This window comes from Salvelinus namaycush, chromosome 34 (genome assembly GCF_016432855.1).
Source record: "Salvelinus namaycush isolate Seneca chromosome 34, SaNama_1.0, whole genome shotgun sequence".
Lineage (NCBI taxonomy): Eukaryota > Metazoa > Chordata > Actinopteri > Salmoniformes > Salmonidae > Salvelinus > Salvelinus namaycush.
The window spans coordinates 38,775,245-38,790,688 of NC_052340.1; the positions used below are offsets into that span (position 1 = coordinate 38,775,245).

General features: G+C 44.3%; 1 protein-coding gene across 1 annotated transcript; it reads right to left on the minus strand.

The window, feature by feature from the left end:
- Positions 1-8,180: 8,180 nt before the first annotated feature.
- Positions 8,181-15,395, minus strand: LOC120028972 (extracellular calcium-sensing receptor-like). Its single transcript, XM_038974257.1, has 11 exons — positions 15,166-15,395; positions 14,762-15,053; positions 14,198-14,440; positions 13,940-14,035; positions 13,457-13,772; positions 13,197-13,369; positions 12,793-13,023; positions 10,381-10,504; positions 9,313-9,506; positions 8,729-9,007; positions 8,181-8,609 (listed from the first exon to the last, which is right to left on the minus strand). The coding sequence occupies exons 1-11, from the start codon at positions 15,393-15,395 to the stop codon at positions 8,181-8,183; spliced, it is 2,607 nt and encodes an 868-aa protein (XP_038830185.1).
- Between the last annotated feature and the right edge of the window lie 49 nt (positions 15,396-15,444).

The window sequence follows — 15,444 nt, forward strand, 5'->3', positions numbered from 1 at the left end:
TATTAGACTTTTAAAATGTAGATGTTCGAAAGGTCTGCCTCAGTGGCTTGTAGGCTGTGTGTGGAAGCCCAGAGATGCTAAATGTGTTTATGTTAATTAAAGGTCAATTACAGTGAGATCGTCAGTCATTTGCATGACAGTTACCGACTGACAAAATGTTCTGACTGCCACAGCCCTAATAAGGAGTAAAAATAACATGGCTATATACAGGGAGTACCAGTACCAGGTCAATGTGCAGGGTTATGAGGTAATTGATGTGGCTATGTACATATAGGTAAGGGTAAAGTGACTAGACAACAGGATAGATAATAGACAGTAGCAGCAGTGTATGTGATGTGTGTGTGTGTGTGTGTGTGTGTGTGTGTGTGTGTGTGTGTGTGTGTGTGTGTGTGTGTGTGTGTGTGTGTGTGTGTGTGTGTGTGTGTGTGTGTGTGTGTGTGTGTGTGTGTGTGTGTGTGTGTGTGTGCGGATAATGAGCGTTTTGGGATGTCAGTGTAAAGTACAGTGCATTGGGAAAGTGTTCAGACCCCTTGACTTTTTCCACATTTTGTTACATTACAGCCTTGTTCTAAAATTGATTAAATCGTTTTTTCCCCCTTGTCAATCTACACACACAATACCCCATAATGACAAAACAAAAATAGTGAAATATCACATTTACATAAGTATTCAGAGTGTTACGTTCCCCAGTTTCTGTGTTCTTGTGGTTTTGTATGTGTGTCTATTTCAGGAAGTGGCTTCCTGGATTCCTATAGCAGCTGATTGGTCGGCCCCATCGCTGATTGGAGCTCTGACCCCTCCACCTCGTCAGGGGATACAGCTGTTTCTTCAATTTCTAACTCCTTCTCCAGCTTGATAAAAGCTGAGAGAAAAGTGTATTTTTATTTTCTGTGTTGGTTGTTGTGGCGGTCACTGAAAGTTGTTTTGATATTATTTTGTAGCCGCTCCTTCAGAGGTATGTGTACGCCAATAGGACTTAGTGTTTGTGGTTATTGAAATTTTACATTTAGAGAATTGGTCAATTATTATGTTTTTCATTTGTTCCCGGGGAGGGGGAACAAACCTTGGGAGTGTTAAGGCAAGAGGCCTACGGGCATACATAACCCGTAATATTGTACTCTATACACACTAGGTAAGACCTGGGCGGACCACCCCCTGTATTTTGGTTAGCGCACCAGGTGGTGCTAAAGGTTAGGTAAGACCTGGGCGGACCACCCCCTGTATTTTGGTTAGGGCACCAGGTGGTGCTAAAGGTTAGGTAAGACCTGGGCGGACCACCCCCTGTATTTTGGTTAGCGCACCAGGTGGTGCTAAAGGTTAGGTAAGACCTGGGCGGACCACCCCCTGTATTTTGGTTAGCGCACCAGGTGGTGCTAAAGGTTAGGTAAGACCTGGGCGTACCACCCCCTGTATTTTGGTTAGCGCACCAGGTGGTGCTAAAGGTTAGGTAAGACCTGGGCGGACCACCCCCTGTATTTTGGTTAGCGCACCAGGTGGTGCTAAAGGTTAGGTAAGACCTGGGCGGACCACCCCCTGTATTTTGGTTAGCGCACCAGGTGGTGCTAAAGGTTAGGTAAGACCTGGGCGGACCACCCCCTGTATTTTGGTTAGCGCACCAGGTGGTGCTAAAGGTTAGGTAAGACCTGGGCGGACCACCCCCTGTATTTTGGTTAGCGCACCAGGTGGTGCTAAAGGTTAGGTTAGTAGTGGGAAGGCATGAAAGGTAGGAGAGGGGATTCCTTAACTTTTACTTTCTTTGCTTTGGTTCCGTCCACATTACCAAGTGTTAGGAATAATACATTCCCTGTGAACGGTATTTTTGTAAGCCTCTGTCGTCCTTCCCCCGCACCTACGATCACATACTTTTTTTTACTCCACGGGGAGTTGAGATGTAGCAGGGTGTTGCGTTCCCTCCTCCAAGAGGCGTACGTAGCACAGACCCTTTATTCACTGCTTTGTTTGATTCTTTAATCAGGACTACAGCTTTCAGCTGTGCTAACATAATTGCAAAAGGGTTTTCTAATGATCAATTAGCCTTTTAAAATGATAAATTCAGATTAGCTATCACAACGTGCCATTGGATCACAGGAGTGATGGTTGCTGATAATGGGCCTCTGTACGCCTATGTAGATATTCCATACATCTGCCGTTTCCAGCTACAATAGTCATTTACAACATTAACAATGTCAACACTGTATTTCTGATCAATTTGATGTTTTTTTTTAATGGACCAACATTTTTTGCTTTTCTTTCAAAAACAAGGACATTTCTAAGTGACCTCAAACTTTTGAACGGTAGTGTATACTAAATAAAATGTATGAAAATTAGTTTTGATTTTGAATGGACCACAGTGGCAGCGGAAAAAAGTGCATATCATCCATAGGCCTTTGCACCTGAATAGCGCATGGAGGAGGCTTCTCCTGCGGTTCATTTTCATTCCAGCCAGGTGGGCTACTCCGGTTTTAAAGAGTAGCAATGTGCAACATTAGAAAAGTTGAAGAATAAATATAGTAGTCCTAGCTCATAGAAATCTGATGGGATCCTCCTATTTTTAATAGAGGCCATCAAAACTCTGTTTTCTCATACATTTGCATAGCCTATTGAAATGTTGTGCAACATGAGCTTCTAGGAACAATTATTTAATTCAATGCAACAATCAGCTATGAGGAGCTCTCGATGCGCAACATGTGATCCTATTCCACTCAAACTCTGATTGCCAGGGCTCTCATGAAGTGCTTGACTTGATTTTCAATTGCTTTTGCAATGATGTCAGAGTGATTAGAGGGACGATAGAGTACCAGGTCATTAGCAAGTTTGGTAGGCTACTAATGACCATCAGCGACAACAGAGCACAGTTTTGAAGAAGCCTAGTTACCATGACTTGACAGTCATTCAACGGTCATATGGAATTTGACAAATAAGCAAGAAAGAAGATGAAATTAAAAGCCAGAAGGACGGTATGCTTTCCTATGGTTATTTCAGGTAACAAAATCAACATCCGGTAAGAACAATGCGAGGGCAGATGGCAAAGTATCTGAAATATCTGAACTCTGGCGGCAAATACCGTATACCATGGCGGCTGACAGCATTCACCTTCGTTCTCTCAATGAAAACAATGACATCTGGTTTGCTATCTAGCTCGTGCAATCTGAATGCAGCATACGAGCCCAACTCCTTATTGTTCTGCTCCTGAGTGGCACAGCGGTCTAAGACACTGCATCTCAGTGCAAGAGGCATCACTACAGTCCCTGGTTCGAATCGAGGCTGTATTACATCCAGTCGTGATTGGGAGTCCCATAGGGTGCCGAACAATTGGCCCAGCGTCGTCCGGATTTGGGCGGGTTAGGCAGTCATTGTAAAAAAATTATTGGTTCTTAACTGACTTGCCGAGGAAAATAAAATAACATCCCTACTCATTGTTGTACGTCATAACAGCCCTACTCCTTGTTGTACATCACAACAGCCATACTCCTTATTGTTCATCATAACAGCCCTACTCCTTATCGTTCATCATAACAGCCATACTCCTTATTGTTCATCATAACAGCCCTAGTCCTTATTGTACATCATAACAGCCCTACTCCTTATTGTTCATCATAACAGCCCTACTCCTTATTGTTCATCATAACAGCCCTACTCCTTATTGTTCATCATAACAGCCCTACTCCTTGTTGTACATCACAACATCCCTACTCCTTATTGTTCATCATAACAGCCCTACTCCTTATCGTTCATCATAACAGCCATACTCCTTATTGTTCATCATAACAGCCCTAGTCCTTATTGTACATCATAACAGCCCTACTCCTTATTGTTCATCATAACAGCCCTACTCCTTATTGTTCATCATAACAGCCCTACTCCTTATTGTTCATCATAACAGCCCTACTCCTTATTGTTCATCATAACAGCCCTACTCCCTATTGTTCATCATAACAGCCCTACTCCTTATTGTTCATCATAACAGCCCTACTCCTTATTGTACATCATAACAGCCCTACTCCTTGTTGTACATCATAACAGCCCTACTCCCTGTGGTACGTCATAACAGCCCAACTCCTTGTTGTACATCATAACAGCCCTACTCCTTATTGTACATCATAACAGCCCTACTCCTTATTGTACATCATAACAGCCCTACTCCTTATTGTTCATCATAACAGCCCTACTCCTTATTGTACATCATAACAGCCCTACTCCTTGTTGTACATCATAACAGCCCTACTCCCTGTGGTACGTCATAACAGCCCAACTCCTTGTTGTACATCATAACAGCCCTACTTGTTGTACAGCATAACAGCCCTACTCCTTGTTGTTCAGCATAACAGCCCTACTCCTTGTTGTTCAGCATAACAGCCCTACTCCTTATTGTACATCATACCAGCCCTACTCCTTATTGTACGTCATAACAGCCCTACTCCTTATTGTTCATCATAACAGCCCTACTCCTTGTTGTTCATCATAACAGCCCTACTCCTTGTTGTACAGCATAACAGCCCTACTCCTTATTGTTCAGCATAACAGCCCTACTCCTTATTGTACGTCATATCAGCCCTACTCCTTATTGTTCATCATAACAGCCCTACTCCTTGTGGTACGTCATAACAGCCCTACTCCTTATTGTACGTCATAACAGCCCTACTCCTTATTGTACATCATAACAGCCCTACTCCTTATTGTTCAGCATAACAGCCCTACTCCTTATTGTACATCATAACAGCCCTACTCCTTATTGTACGTCATAACAGCCCTACTCCTTATTGTTCAGCATAACAGCCCTACTCCTTATTGTACGTCATAACAGCCCTACTCCTTATTGTACATCATAACAGCCCTACTCCTTATTGTTCAGCATAACAGCCCTACTCCTTATTGTACATCATAACAGCCCTACTCCTTATTGTACATCATAACAGCCCTACTCCTTATTGTTCAGCATAACAGCCCTACTCCTTGTTTTTATTCATTTTCACTGTGTATTTATTCCTCACTAAATACAGTATAATCTGAAAGAGGACCCGTCAGCATTTCACTGGTAGTCTACACCTGTTGTTTATCAAGCATGTGACACATTTAATTTAATTTCAATTTGATTTTAGGAAGGAGATATGGGGAAAGTAGAGGTTCCCACCGTGGGTAAGCAAACAGTGGAATATGCCTGTTTACATGTTAGTGTACGATGAGGGACACACACACACACTGGGTGTTGAAGGAATCTCTTCCACCATGAGAAGAAGGAATCTTTATTGGTATTGTTGAGTATACATAGACATATTTCATTCTGACACATTATATGACTACACAGTTGAAGTCAGAAGTTTACATACACTTAGGTTGGAGTCATTAAAACAATGTTTTTCAAGCACTCCACAAATGTCATGTTAACAAACTATAGTTTTGGCAAGTCGGTTAGGACATCTACTTTGTGCATGACACAAGAATATTTTCCAACAATTGTTTACAGACAGATTATTTCATTTATAATTCACTGTATCACAATTCCAGTGGGTCAGAAGTTTACATACACTAAGTTTACTGTGCTTTTAAACAGCTTGGAAAATTGCAGAAAATTATGCCATGGCTTTAGAAGCTTCTGATAGGCTAATTGACATCATTTGAGTCAATTGGAGGTGTACCTGTAGATGTATTTCAAGGCCTACCTCCAAACTCAGTGCCTCTGCTTGACATCATGGGAAAATCAAAAGAAATCAGCCCAGACCTCAGAAAAACAATTGTAGACCTCCACAAGTCTGGTTCATCCATGGGATACATTTCCAAACGCCTGAAGGTACCACATTCATCTATACAAACAATAGTACGAAAGTATAAACACCATGGGACCACGCAGCCATCATACAGCTCAGGAAGGAGACGCGTTCTGTCTCCTAGAGATGAACGTACTTTGGTGCGAAAAGTGCAAATTAATCCCAGAACAGCAAAGGACCTTGTGAAGATGCTGGAGGAAGCAGGTACAAAAGTATCTATATCCACAGTAAAACGAGTCCTATGTCGACATAACCTGAAAGGCTGCTCAGCAAGGAAGATGCCACTGCTCCAAAACCGCCATAAAAAAGCCAGACTACAGTTTGCAACTGCACATGGGGACAAAGATCATACTTTTTGGAGAAAAGTACTCTGGTCTGATGAACCAAAAATATAACTGTTTGGCCATAATGACCATTGTTATGTTTGGAGGAACAAGGGGGAGGCTTGCAAGCCTAAGAACACCATCCCAACTGTGAAGCACGGGGATGGCAGCATCATGTTGTGGGGGTGCTTTGCTGGAGGAGGGACTGGTGCACTTCACAAAATAGATGGCATCATGAGGCAGGAAAATTATGTGGATATATTGAAGTAACATCTCAGGACATCAGTCAGGAAGTTAATGCTTGGTTGCAAATGGGTCTTCCAAATGGACAAGCATACTTCCAAAGTTGTGGCAAAATGGATTAAGGACAACAAAGTCAAGGTATTGGAGTGGCAATCACAAAGCCCTGACCTCAATCCTATAGAACATTGTTGGGAGCACTGAAAAAGTGTGTGTGATCAAGGAGGCCTACAAACCTGACTCAGTTACACCAGCTCTGTCAAGAGGAATGGGCCAAAATTCACCCAACTTATTGTGGGAAGTTTGTGGAAGGCTACCTGAAACGTTTGATCCAAGTTAAACAATTTAAAGGCAATGCTACCAACTACTAATTGAGTGTATGTAAACTTCTGACCCACTGGGAATGTGATGAAAGAAATAAAAGCTGAAATAAATCATTCTCTCTACGATTATTTTGACATTTCACATTCTTAAAATAAAGTGGGGATCCTAACTGACCTAAGAAAGGGAATTTTTACTAGGATTAAATATCAGGAATTGTGAAAACTGAGTTTAAATGCATTTGGCTAAGGTCTATGTAAACTTCCGACTTCAACTGTTGGTATTAACAAAGTAATATGGTAAAAGTTTATCAGGAAATGTATGTTTTCAAACAGAATGGACATTCTACAATCCTTAAATCACGATATGAGTATGTGTCATTTCACATTTGTCCCTCGTGTTTTTGTTGGTTTTTATTTGTCCCACATGTGTTTCTTGTTGATTTCTATTTGTCCCTCATGTGTTTGTTGGTGGTTTCTAATTGGACATCATGTGTTTGTTGGTGGTTTCTAATTGGACATCATGTGTTTGTTGGTGGTTTCTATTTGGACATCATGTGTTTGTTGGTGGTTTCTAATTGGACATCATGTGTTTGTTGGTGGTTTCTAATTGGACATCATGTGTTTGTTGGTGGTTTCTATTTGACCATCATGTGTTTGTTGGTGGTTTCTATTTGTCCATCATGTGTTTGTTGGTGGTTTCTAATTGGACATCATGTGTTTGTTGGTGGTTTCTAATTGGACATCATGTGTTTGTTGGTGGTTTCTATTTGGACATCATGTGTTTGTTGGTGGTTTCTAATTGGACATCATGTGTTTGTTGGTGGTTTCTAATTGGACATCATGTGTTTGTTGGTGGTTTCTATTTGACCATCATGTGTTTGTTGGTGGTTTCTATTTGTCCATCATGTGTTTGTTGGTGGTTTCTAATTGGACATCATGTGTTTGTTGGTGGTTTCTAATTGGACATCATGTGTTTGTTGGTGGTTTCTATTTGGACATCATGTGTTTGTTGGTGGTTTCTAATTGGACATCATGTGTTTCTTGGTGTTTCTAATTGGACATCATGTGTTTGTTGGTGGTTTCTATTTGTCCATCATGTGTTTCTTGGTGGTTTCTATTTGTCCATCATGTGTTTGTTGGTGGTTTCTATTTGTCCATCATGTGTTTGTTGGTGGTTTCTATTTGTCCATCATGTGTTTGTTGGTGGGTTCTATTTGTCCATCATGTGTTTGTTGGTGGTTTCTAATTGGGCATCATGTGTTTCTTGGTGGTTTCTAATTGGACATCATGTGTTTGTTGGTGTTTCTATTTGTCCATCATGTGTTTCTTGGTGGTTTCTATTTGTCCATCATGTGTTTGTTGGTGGTTTCTATTTGTCCATCATGTGTTTGTTGGTGGTTTCTATTTGTCCATCATGTGTTTGTTGGTGGTTTCTATTTGTCCATCATGTGTTTGTTGGTGGTTTCTATTTGTCCATCATGTGTTTGTTGGTGGTTTCTATTTGTCCATCATGTGTTTGTTGGTGGTTTCTATTTGTCCATCATGTGTTTCTTGGTGTTTCTCTCTGGTCTCAGGAGGATGATGAAACACTTTGGAGCAAACAGACAGAACAGCAGCCCAAAGCTGGAAGCTAAGATGGCGAATATCTCCACAGCTACAGTGTACTTCCCAGGAGAGCTGACGTAGGCAGGGATGAAGGAGATCCATACGGCACAGAAGATCAGCATGCTGAAGGTGATGAACTTGGCCTCATTGAAGTTGTCAGGTAGTTTCCTGGCCAGGAAGGCTAAGAGGAGACAGAGGGAGGCCAGCAAGCCAATGTAGCCCAGCACCAGAGAGAAGCCGACCACAGAACCCACCTCACACTCCAGGACCACCCTCGGCCCCCGACCCTCTCTGCCGCCCCTCTCAGCCGGCCGGGGTGGAGCTAGGGTCAGCCACAGCACACAGATCAGCACCTGTGGAAGGGAAAGCAGTTTGGATGGAAAAAGCAAGCACAGTTACCATAACAACAGAATATGGTCAGTGAAGGAAATAAATCAATTCCAATAGACTACAGTAAAAACTAGACGTTCACCTGGATGAGTGTACAGATGGAGATACCCATCCTCTGCTGGGTGGGGCTGAAGAATCTCATCAGGTTCTCTCCAGGCAGAGTGGCCCTGAAGGCCACCAGCACCACCACAGTCCTGCTGAGCAGACAGGAGATGCAGAACACAAAGCTTATACCAAACAGGGTGTGTCTCAGCATGCAAGTCCACGGCTTCGGCCAGCCAATGAAAACCAATGCACACAGGAAGCAGAGCTTGAGTGACAGCAGGAGCAGGAAGCTGAGCTCAGAGTTGTTGGCTTTCACCTGAAACGAGACAGAGAATGATAATTTAGACTGAGTGACGTCATAAATCTCAACATTATATGACACAATATGACTTCTGTCCAGTACGAACTGATGTCACTCATGCAATGGATTGTATTTTTTGCAATGTCAGTTGAGTTGACTAAACAAATCATAGCACAGATTGAAGGGTACAATTCCAGCTTTTACTTCCTGGCATTGGTACACTCAGAATTTCTGCCAGTCCATCCATTATGCCATCATTGACTTGAATGGGGACACCCGTTCTATTCATTGTATTTCTATGATCATATGATTCTACTCACCAGGGGCGTATGGCGGTGGTAGAAGAAGGTGGCCAGTGCACCAGCTGTGAGCGTTGCCCCGGAAACTGAGATGAAGGACAGGATGACGCCCATGGTGTCACTGTAGGAGAGGAAGTCCACCAGCTGTGGGACGCAGGCTGTACGATCGGGGTTGGACCAGAACCGCTCTGGACACCTGCTACACTCAACTGACCCTGACAGAGAAGAAACAGAAATCAACAGTTAGAATCAGAACCAGTCAGAATCAGAACCAGTCAGAATCAGGACCAGTCAAGATCAGAACCAGTCAAGATCAGAACCAGTCAGGATCAGGACCAGTCAGAATCAGGACCAGTCAGAACCAGGACCAGTCAGAATCAGGACCAGTCAGAATCAGGACCAGTCAGAATCAGTCAGAATCAGGACCAGTCAGAACCAGGACCAGTCAGAACCAGGACCAGTTAGAATCAGGACCAGTCAGAATCAGGACCAGTCAGAATCAGTCAGAATCAGGACCAGTCAGAACCAGGACCAGTCAGAATCAGGACCAGTCAGAATCAGGACCATTCAGAACCAGTCAGAATCAGGACCAGTCAGAATCAGGACCAGTCAGAATCAGGACCTGTCAGATTCAGGACCAGTCAGAATAAGTCAGAATCAGGACCAGTCAGAATCAGGACCAGTCAGAATCAGAACCAGTCAGAATGAGGACCAGCCAGAATGAGGACCAGTCAGATTCAGAACCAGTCAGAATCAGGACCAGTCAGAATCAGTCAGAATCAGGACCAGTCAGAATCAGGACCAGTCAGAATCAAAACCTGTCAGATTCAGGACCAGTCAGAATCAGGACCAGTCAGAATCAGGACCTGTCAGATTCAGGACCAGTCAGAACAAGTCAGAATCAGGACCAGTCAGAATCAGGACCAGTCAGAATCAGCACCAGTCAGATTCAGAACCAGTCAGAATGAGGACCAGTCAGAATCAGGACCAGTCAGAATGAGGACCAGTCAGAATGAGGACCAGTCAGATTCAGAACCAGTCAGGATTGAGTCAAAAAATGAATTGGAATGAGAAAAGTTGATAGACTACCTGTTGTGTTGCTGATCTCTCCCTCAGCGCAGGACAGACAGTCGAAGCAGCACACAGGCTTTCCCTTCTGTACCGCATGCCTGGTACCAGGGGGACAGGCAGCACTGCATATAGACACAGGGACCTAGCAGACGGTGGGGAGGATGCAGTCATCATCATCATCATCATCATCATCATCATCGCTATTATCACCATTATTACACACACACACACACACACACACACACACATACACACACACACACACACACACACACACACACACACACACACACACACACACACACACACACACACACACACACACACACACACACACACACACACACACACAGGCAGGTTTGCTGGGCCCCTCTGGGGACTATGTGAGGAATCTGACCACACAAATATCTCACATTCAGTATCATGTTGATGACAGAGCTTCCTGTCTGACCTAACATTTAGTATCATGTTGATGACAGAGCTTCCTGTCTGACCTAACATTCAGTATCATGTTGTTGACAGAGCTTCCTGTCTGACCTAACATTCAGTATCATGTTGATGACAGAGCTTCCTGTCTGACCTAACATTCAGTATCATGTTGATGACAGAGCTTCCTGTCTGACCTAACATTCAGTATCATGTTGATGACAGAGCTTCCTGTCTGACCTAACATTCAGTATCATGTTGATGACAGAGCTTCCTGTCTGACCTAACATTCAGTATCATGTTGATGACAGAGCTTCCTGTCTGACCTAACATTTAGTATCATGTTGATGACAGAGCTTCCTGTCTGACCTAACATTCAGTATCATGTTGATGACAGAGCTTCCTGTCTGACCTAACATTCAGTATCATGTTGTTGACAGAGCTTCCTGTCTGACCTAACATTCAGTATCATGTTGTTGACAGAGCTTCCTGTCTGACCTAACATTCAGTATCATGTTGATGACAGAGCTTCCTGTCTGACCTAACATTCAGTATCATGTTGTTGACAGAGCTTCCTGTCTGACCTAACATTCAGTATCATGTTGTTGACAGAGCTTCCTGTCTGACCTAACATTCAGTATCATGTTGATGACAGAGCTTCCTGTCTGACCTAACATTCAGTATCATGTTGTTGACAGAGCTTCCTGTCTGACCTAACATTCAGTATCATGTTGATGACAGAGCTTCCTGTCTGACCTAACATTCAGTATCATGTTGATGACAGAGCTTCCTGTCTGACCTAACATTCAGTATCATGTTGTTGACAGAGCTTCCTGTCTGACCTAACATTCAGTATCATGTTGATGACAGAGCTTCCTGTCTGACCTAACATTCAGTATCATGTTGATGACAGAGCTTCCTGTCTGACCTAACATTCAGTATCATGTTGTTGACAGAGCTTCCTGTCTGACCTAACATTCAGTATCATGTTGATGACAGAGCTTCCTGTCTGACCTAACATTCAGTATCATGTTGATGACAGAGCTTCCTGTCTGACCTAACATTCAGTATCATGTTGATGACAGAGCTTCCTGTCTGACCTAACATTCAGTATCATGTTGATGACAGAGCTTCCTGTCTGACCTAACATTCAGTATCATGTTGATGACAGAGCTTCCTGTCTGACCTAACATTCAGTATCATGTTGTTGACAGAGCTTCCTGTCTGACCTAACATTCAGTATCATGTTGTTGACAGAGCTTCCTGTCTGACCTAACATTCAGTATCATGTTGTTGACAGAGCTTCCTGTCTGACCTAACATTCAGTATCATGTTGATGACAGAGCTTCCTGTCTGACCTAACATTCAGTATCATGTTGTTGACAGAGCTTCCTGTCTGACCTAACATTTAGTATCATGTTGATGACAGAGCTTCCTGTCTGACCTAACATTCAGTATCATGTTGATGACAGAGCTTCCTGTCTGACCTAACATTCAGTATCATGTTGATGACAGAGCTTCCTGTCTGACCTAACATTCAGTATCATGTTGATGACAGAGCTTCCTGTCTGACCTAACATTTAGTATCATGTTGATGACAGAGCTTCCTGTCTGACCTAACATTTAGTATCATGTTGTTGACAGAGCTTCCTGTCTGACCTAACATTCACCTGTTATTTGGTGTTTTTTTCTGTCTTTCTCTTTGCTGTATGTCTGCCTCAGGGTGAGAAACTAAACAAGTCTCTTTCTCTCTCACACACACACACACAAACAGACAGACAGACAGACAGACAGACAGACAGACAGACAGACAGACAGACAGACAGACAGACAGACAGACAGACAGACAGACAGACAGACAGACAGACAGACAGACAGACAGACAGACAGACAGACAGACAGACAGACAGACAGACAGACAGACAGACAGACAGACAGACAGACACAGACAGACACACACACTCTCCTCTCTGCCTCAGAGAAACCAAGCTAAATGGTACTCACCTCGTCTCCGCTGCCCCCTCCCCACACCACATTCTCCATATTGATGTGAAACTGGTCGTCCACTCCCACTGAAGACAGAAAATGGCCGACCTGGACAAACTCTGCCTTCCCTTCGGGGGTCACATGCCAGTTGATGATGTCATAAGAGGCAGGCGGATCACCATTCATGTCGAAGTGGAACAAATCCCCCACAGGAGTACTGAAGTTCACTCCCCTCAGATAATGAACAATCTCAAAGACAAAAGGTTTATTGAAACAGGATTAAGAGTTAGAACCAGTTGTGGCTTTGGGTCTTTAGTACTAAAAAAGTGTTCACTAGTAACACTAGTAAAGTGTTTCCACTGTATCCTGACTGGAAACATTAGTGTTGTTATCCTGAAAACAGATCAACATGCTATTGTCACCTGGCTGGGCTGAAGCTTCCTGATATCAGGGCACTGTCCACTATTAAAGGGTCCCTCCCCTGGTCGACAGGCCACCATGTCCTGAATGGCGTGGGCGATGGCGTACACAGCCTTGTACACATTGTAGCTGGCTCTCAGCTGAGACACGTCAGCATACTGGCTCTCCCCTTCACCTAGGTTTGACACTTTATTTTACTGAGACAACATCGGGAATGGATCAGGACACAAAAACAGAGCATTAGTTGTAAACTCTCCCTCACCTATGACCTCTGAACCAGTACACTGTCGCTGGGTCGACAGGGTCATGCTGAGGTCAATCCCCAGAGAACACCCAAAAATCTCCTCCCACAATTCCCTCAGGAAGGGGTCGGATTTCTGGTAGTCCCCATCAGGCCGGAGGCGTGTTAGGAAAGGGCCCAGGCTGGGAATGACAGCTTTCTTCAGGGCAAATCCAATAGTCCCGGCAAGAGAGGGCAGGTTTTTTGGGGAAGAGAGAGTAGAGTAGGTAACCCAGGCCTCCGAGGCGATCCACTGCCTGTCTGTTATGTTCTGACGGACAACCTCTTCCATCAGGGCCTGGAGAATGAGATGGTTGAAAAGATCAAGATAGTCAAGTTGACATACATTATTATCAATTAGAAAAACTTGTGTCTATAAAGGGCATCAAGACATGGTAGGACAAAAACACTCTGATACAGTTGTGTAACAAATACTTAACAATACTCTGACCAGTAACTGATTACCCGTGCATCCTGAGCGATGGCAAATGTCACCACCACTCTGGCAGTAGATCCTCTGATGGTGTCCACGATGTGCTTCATCCGTCTCTGAGATAGTACCTTGGGGATGACCATCAGTGAGAGAGAGGGAAGAGAGTCAGAGAAAATCAGAAAATCAGAGAGAGAGTTTCTATTTTAGATTAGTGGAGAGGGGGGGGAAGCAGAGTAAAAGAGAGACAGAAAAAGAGAGTCTATTGTCAGATCATCAGAGTGAGGTCGTACCTTGGGGATGACCTCTGCGTAGGCGACACAAACCCCAGATCCCTGAAGATCTCGGAGAAGCATCTGAACCCCAAACTTCCCATAGTCATCATCCCCTGACACCAGCCCCACCCACTCCCAGCCCAGCTGATGCAGCAGCCTGACCATGCCCCGAGCCTGGAAAGCATCGCTGGGTATCGTACGGAAGAACGACGGGTACCTCCAGTTGTCACTCAAACACGCACAGGAGGCAAAATAACTCACCTGGGAGAGAACAGAGCGAGAGAGAGAGAGAACACAGAGCAGGAGAGAGAGAGAGAGAGAGAGAGAGAGAGAGAGAGAGAGAGAGAGAGAGAGAGAGAGAGAGAGAGAGAGAGAGAGAGAGAGAGAGAGAAAGATGCAGAGAGAGAAAGATGCAGAGAAAGAGAGATCAGAGAGAATTCAAATATTTAAGAAGCAGATACCAGAGGGAGAGACAATTTAACATTATAGACAGAGAATCGTCTAGATAGATATATGAATGTAATCTGTAAGAGAGTCATTATCTCTTTCCATCCCAGTCTGTATTCCAACCCCATGCCTCACCATGGGTAAATCAAACGGCCCGAGGGTCTGTGCCACCACGATGGAGGCTGAGGAGCGGGCATCACCGATGATGACGGGCACCTCAGGGGTTGCTCCACACTCTGTGTCCGCCACAGAGGCCTCCTGGCCGGTCACCATGGCTAGAGCTGCCCCCAGAGTTGTACCCTCTGCCAGGCATGTGTCAGCAGCCAGGAACCCCAGGGTGAGGTTAGGAAGGAGGACTGGGTCACGGTTAATCTCCTCCACCGCAAAGATCATAGTCTGGAGCCAGCGGTAAGCACGCTGGTTGAAACTGACAGATGGAGGAAGGGAAGAGACAGGTAGAGAGGAGGTAACTGAAAACACTTTACACATGAAAAAAATGACACAAAGCTGTCATCACACAATACTTCAGAGTTGCGTACATTGTACATGTCACATTTCCTGCAATACTCCTGAACTCCTGCTCTGGTAGAGGGGCTTCCACATGGATGGGGAACAAGCCCCCAATGATCACATCTCCTGCCCGATAAACACTGCCCGAGATGGGGTTAGCCATCAGCCGACAGGCCCCCCCTCCACCTCCAGACTGACCCCAGACATACCCAGGGATATGGAGGCAGCAGAGCAGCCACAGCCAGCCACAGAGGCACATCACCTGGATAGAGACAAGGTTGAGGACTGGGAAAGTCCGTCACCTGGAG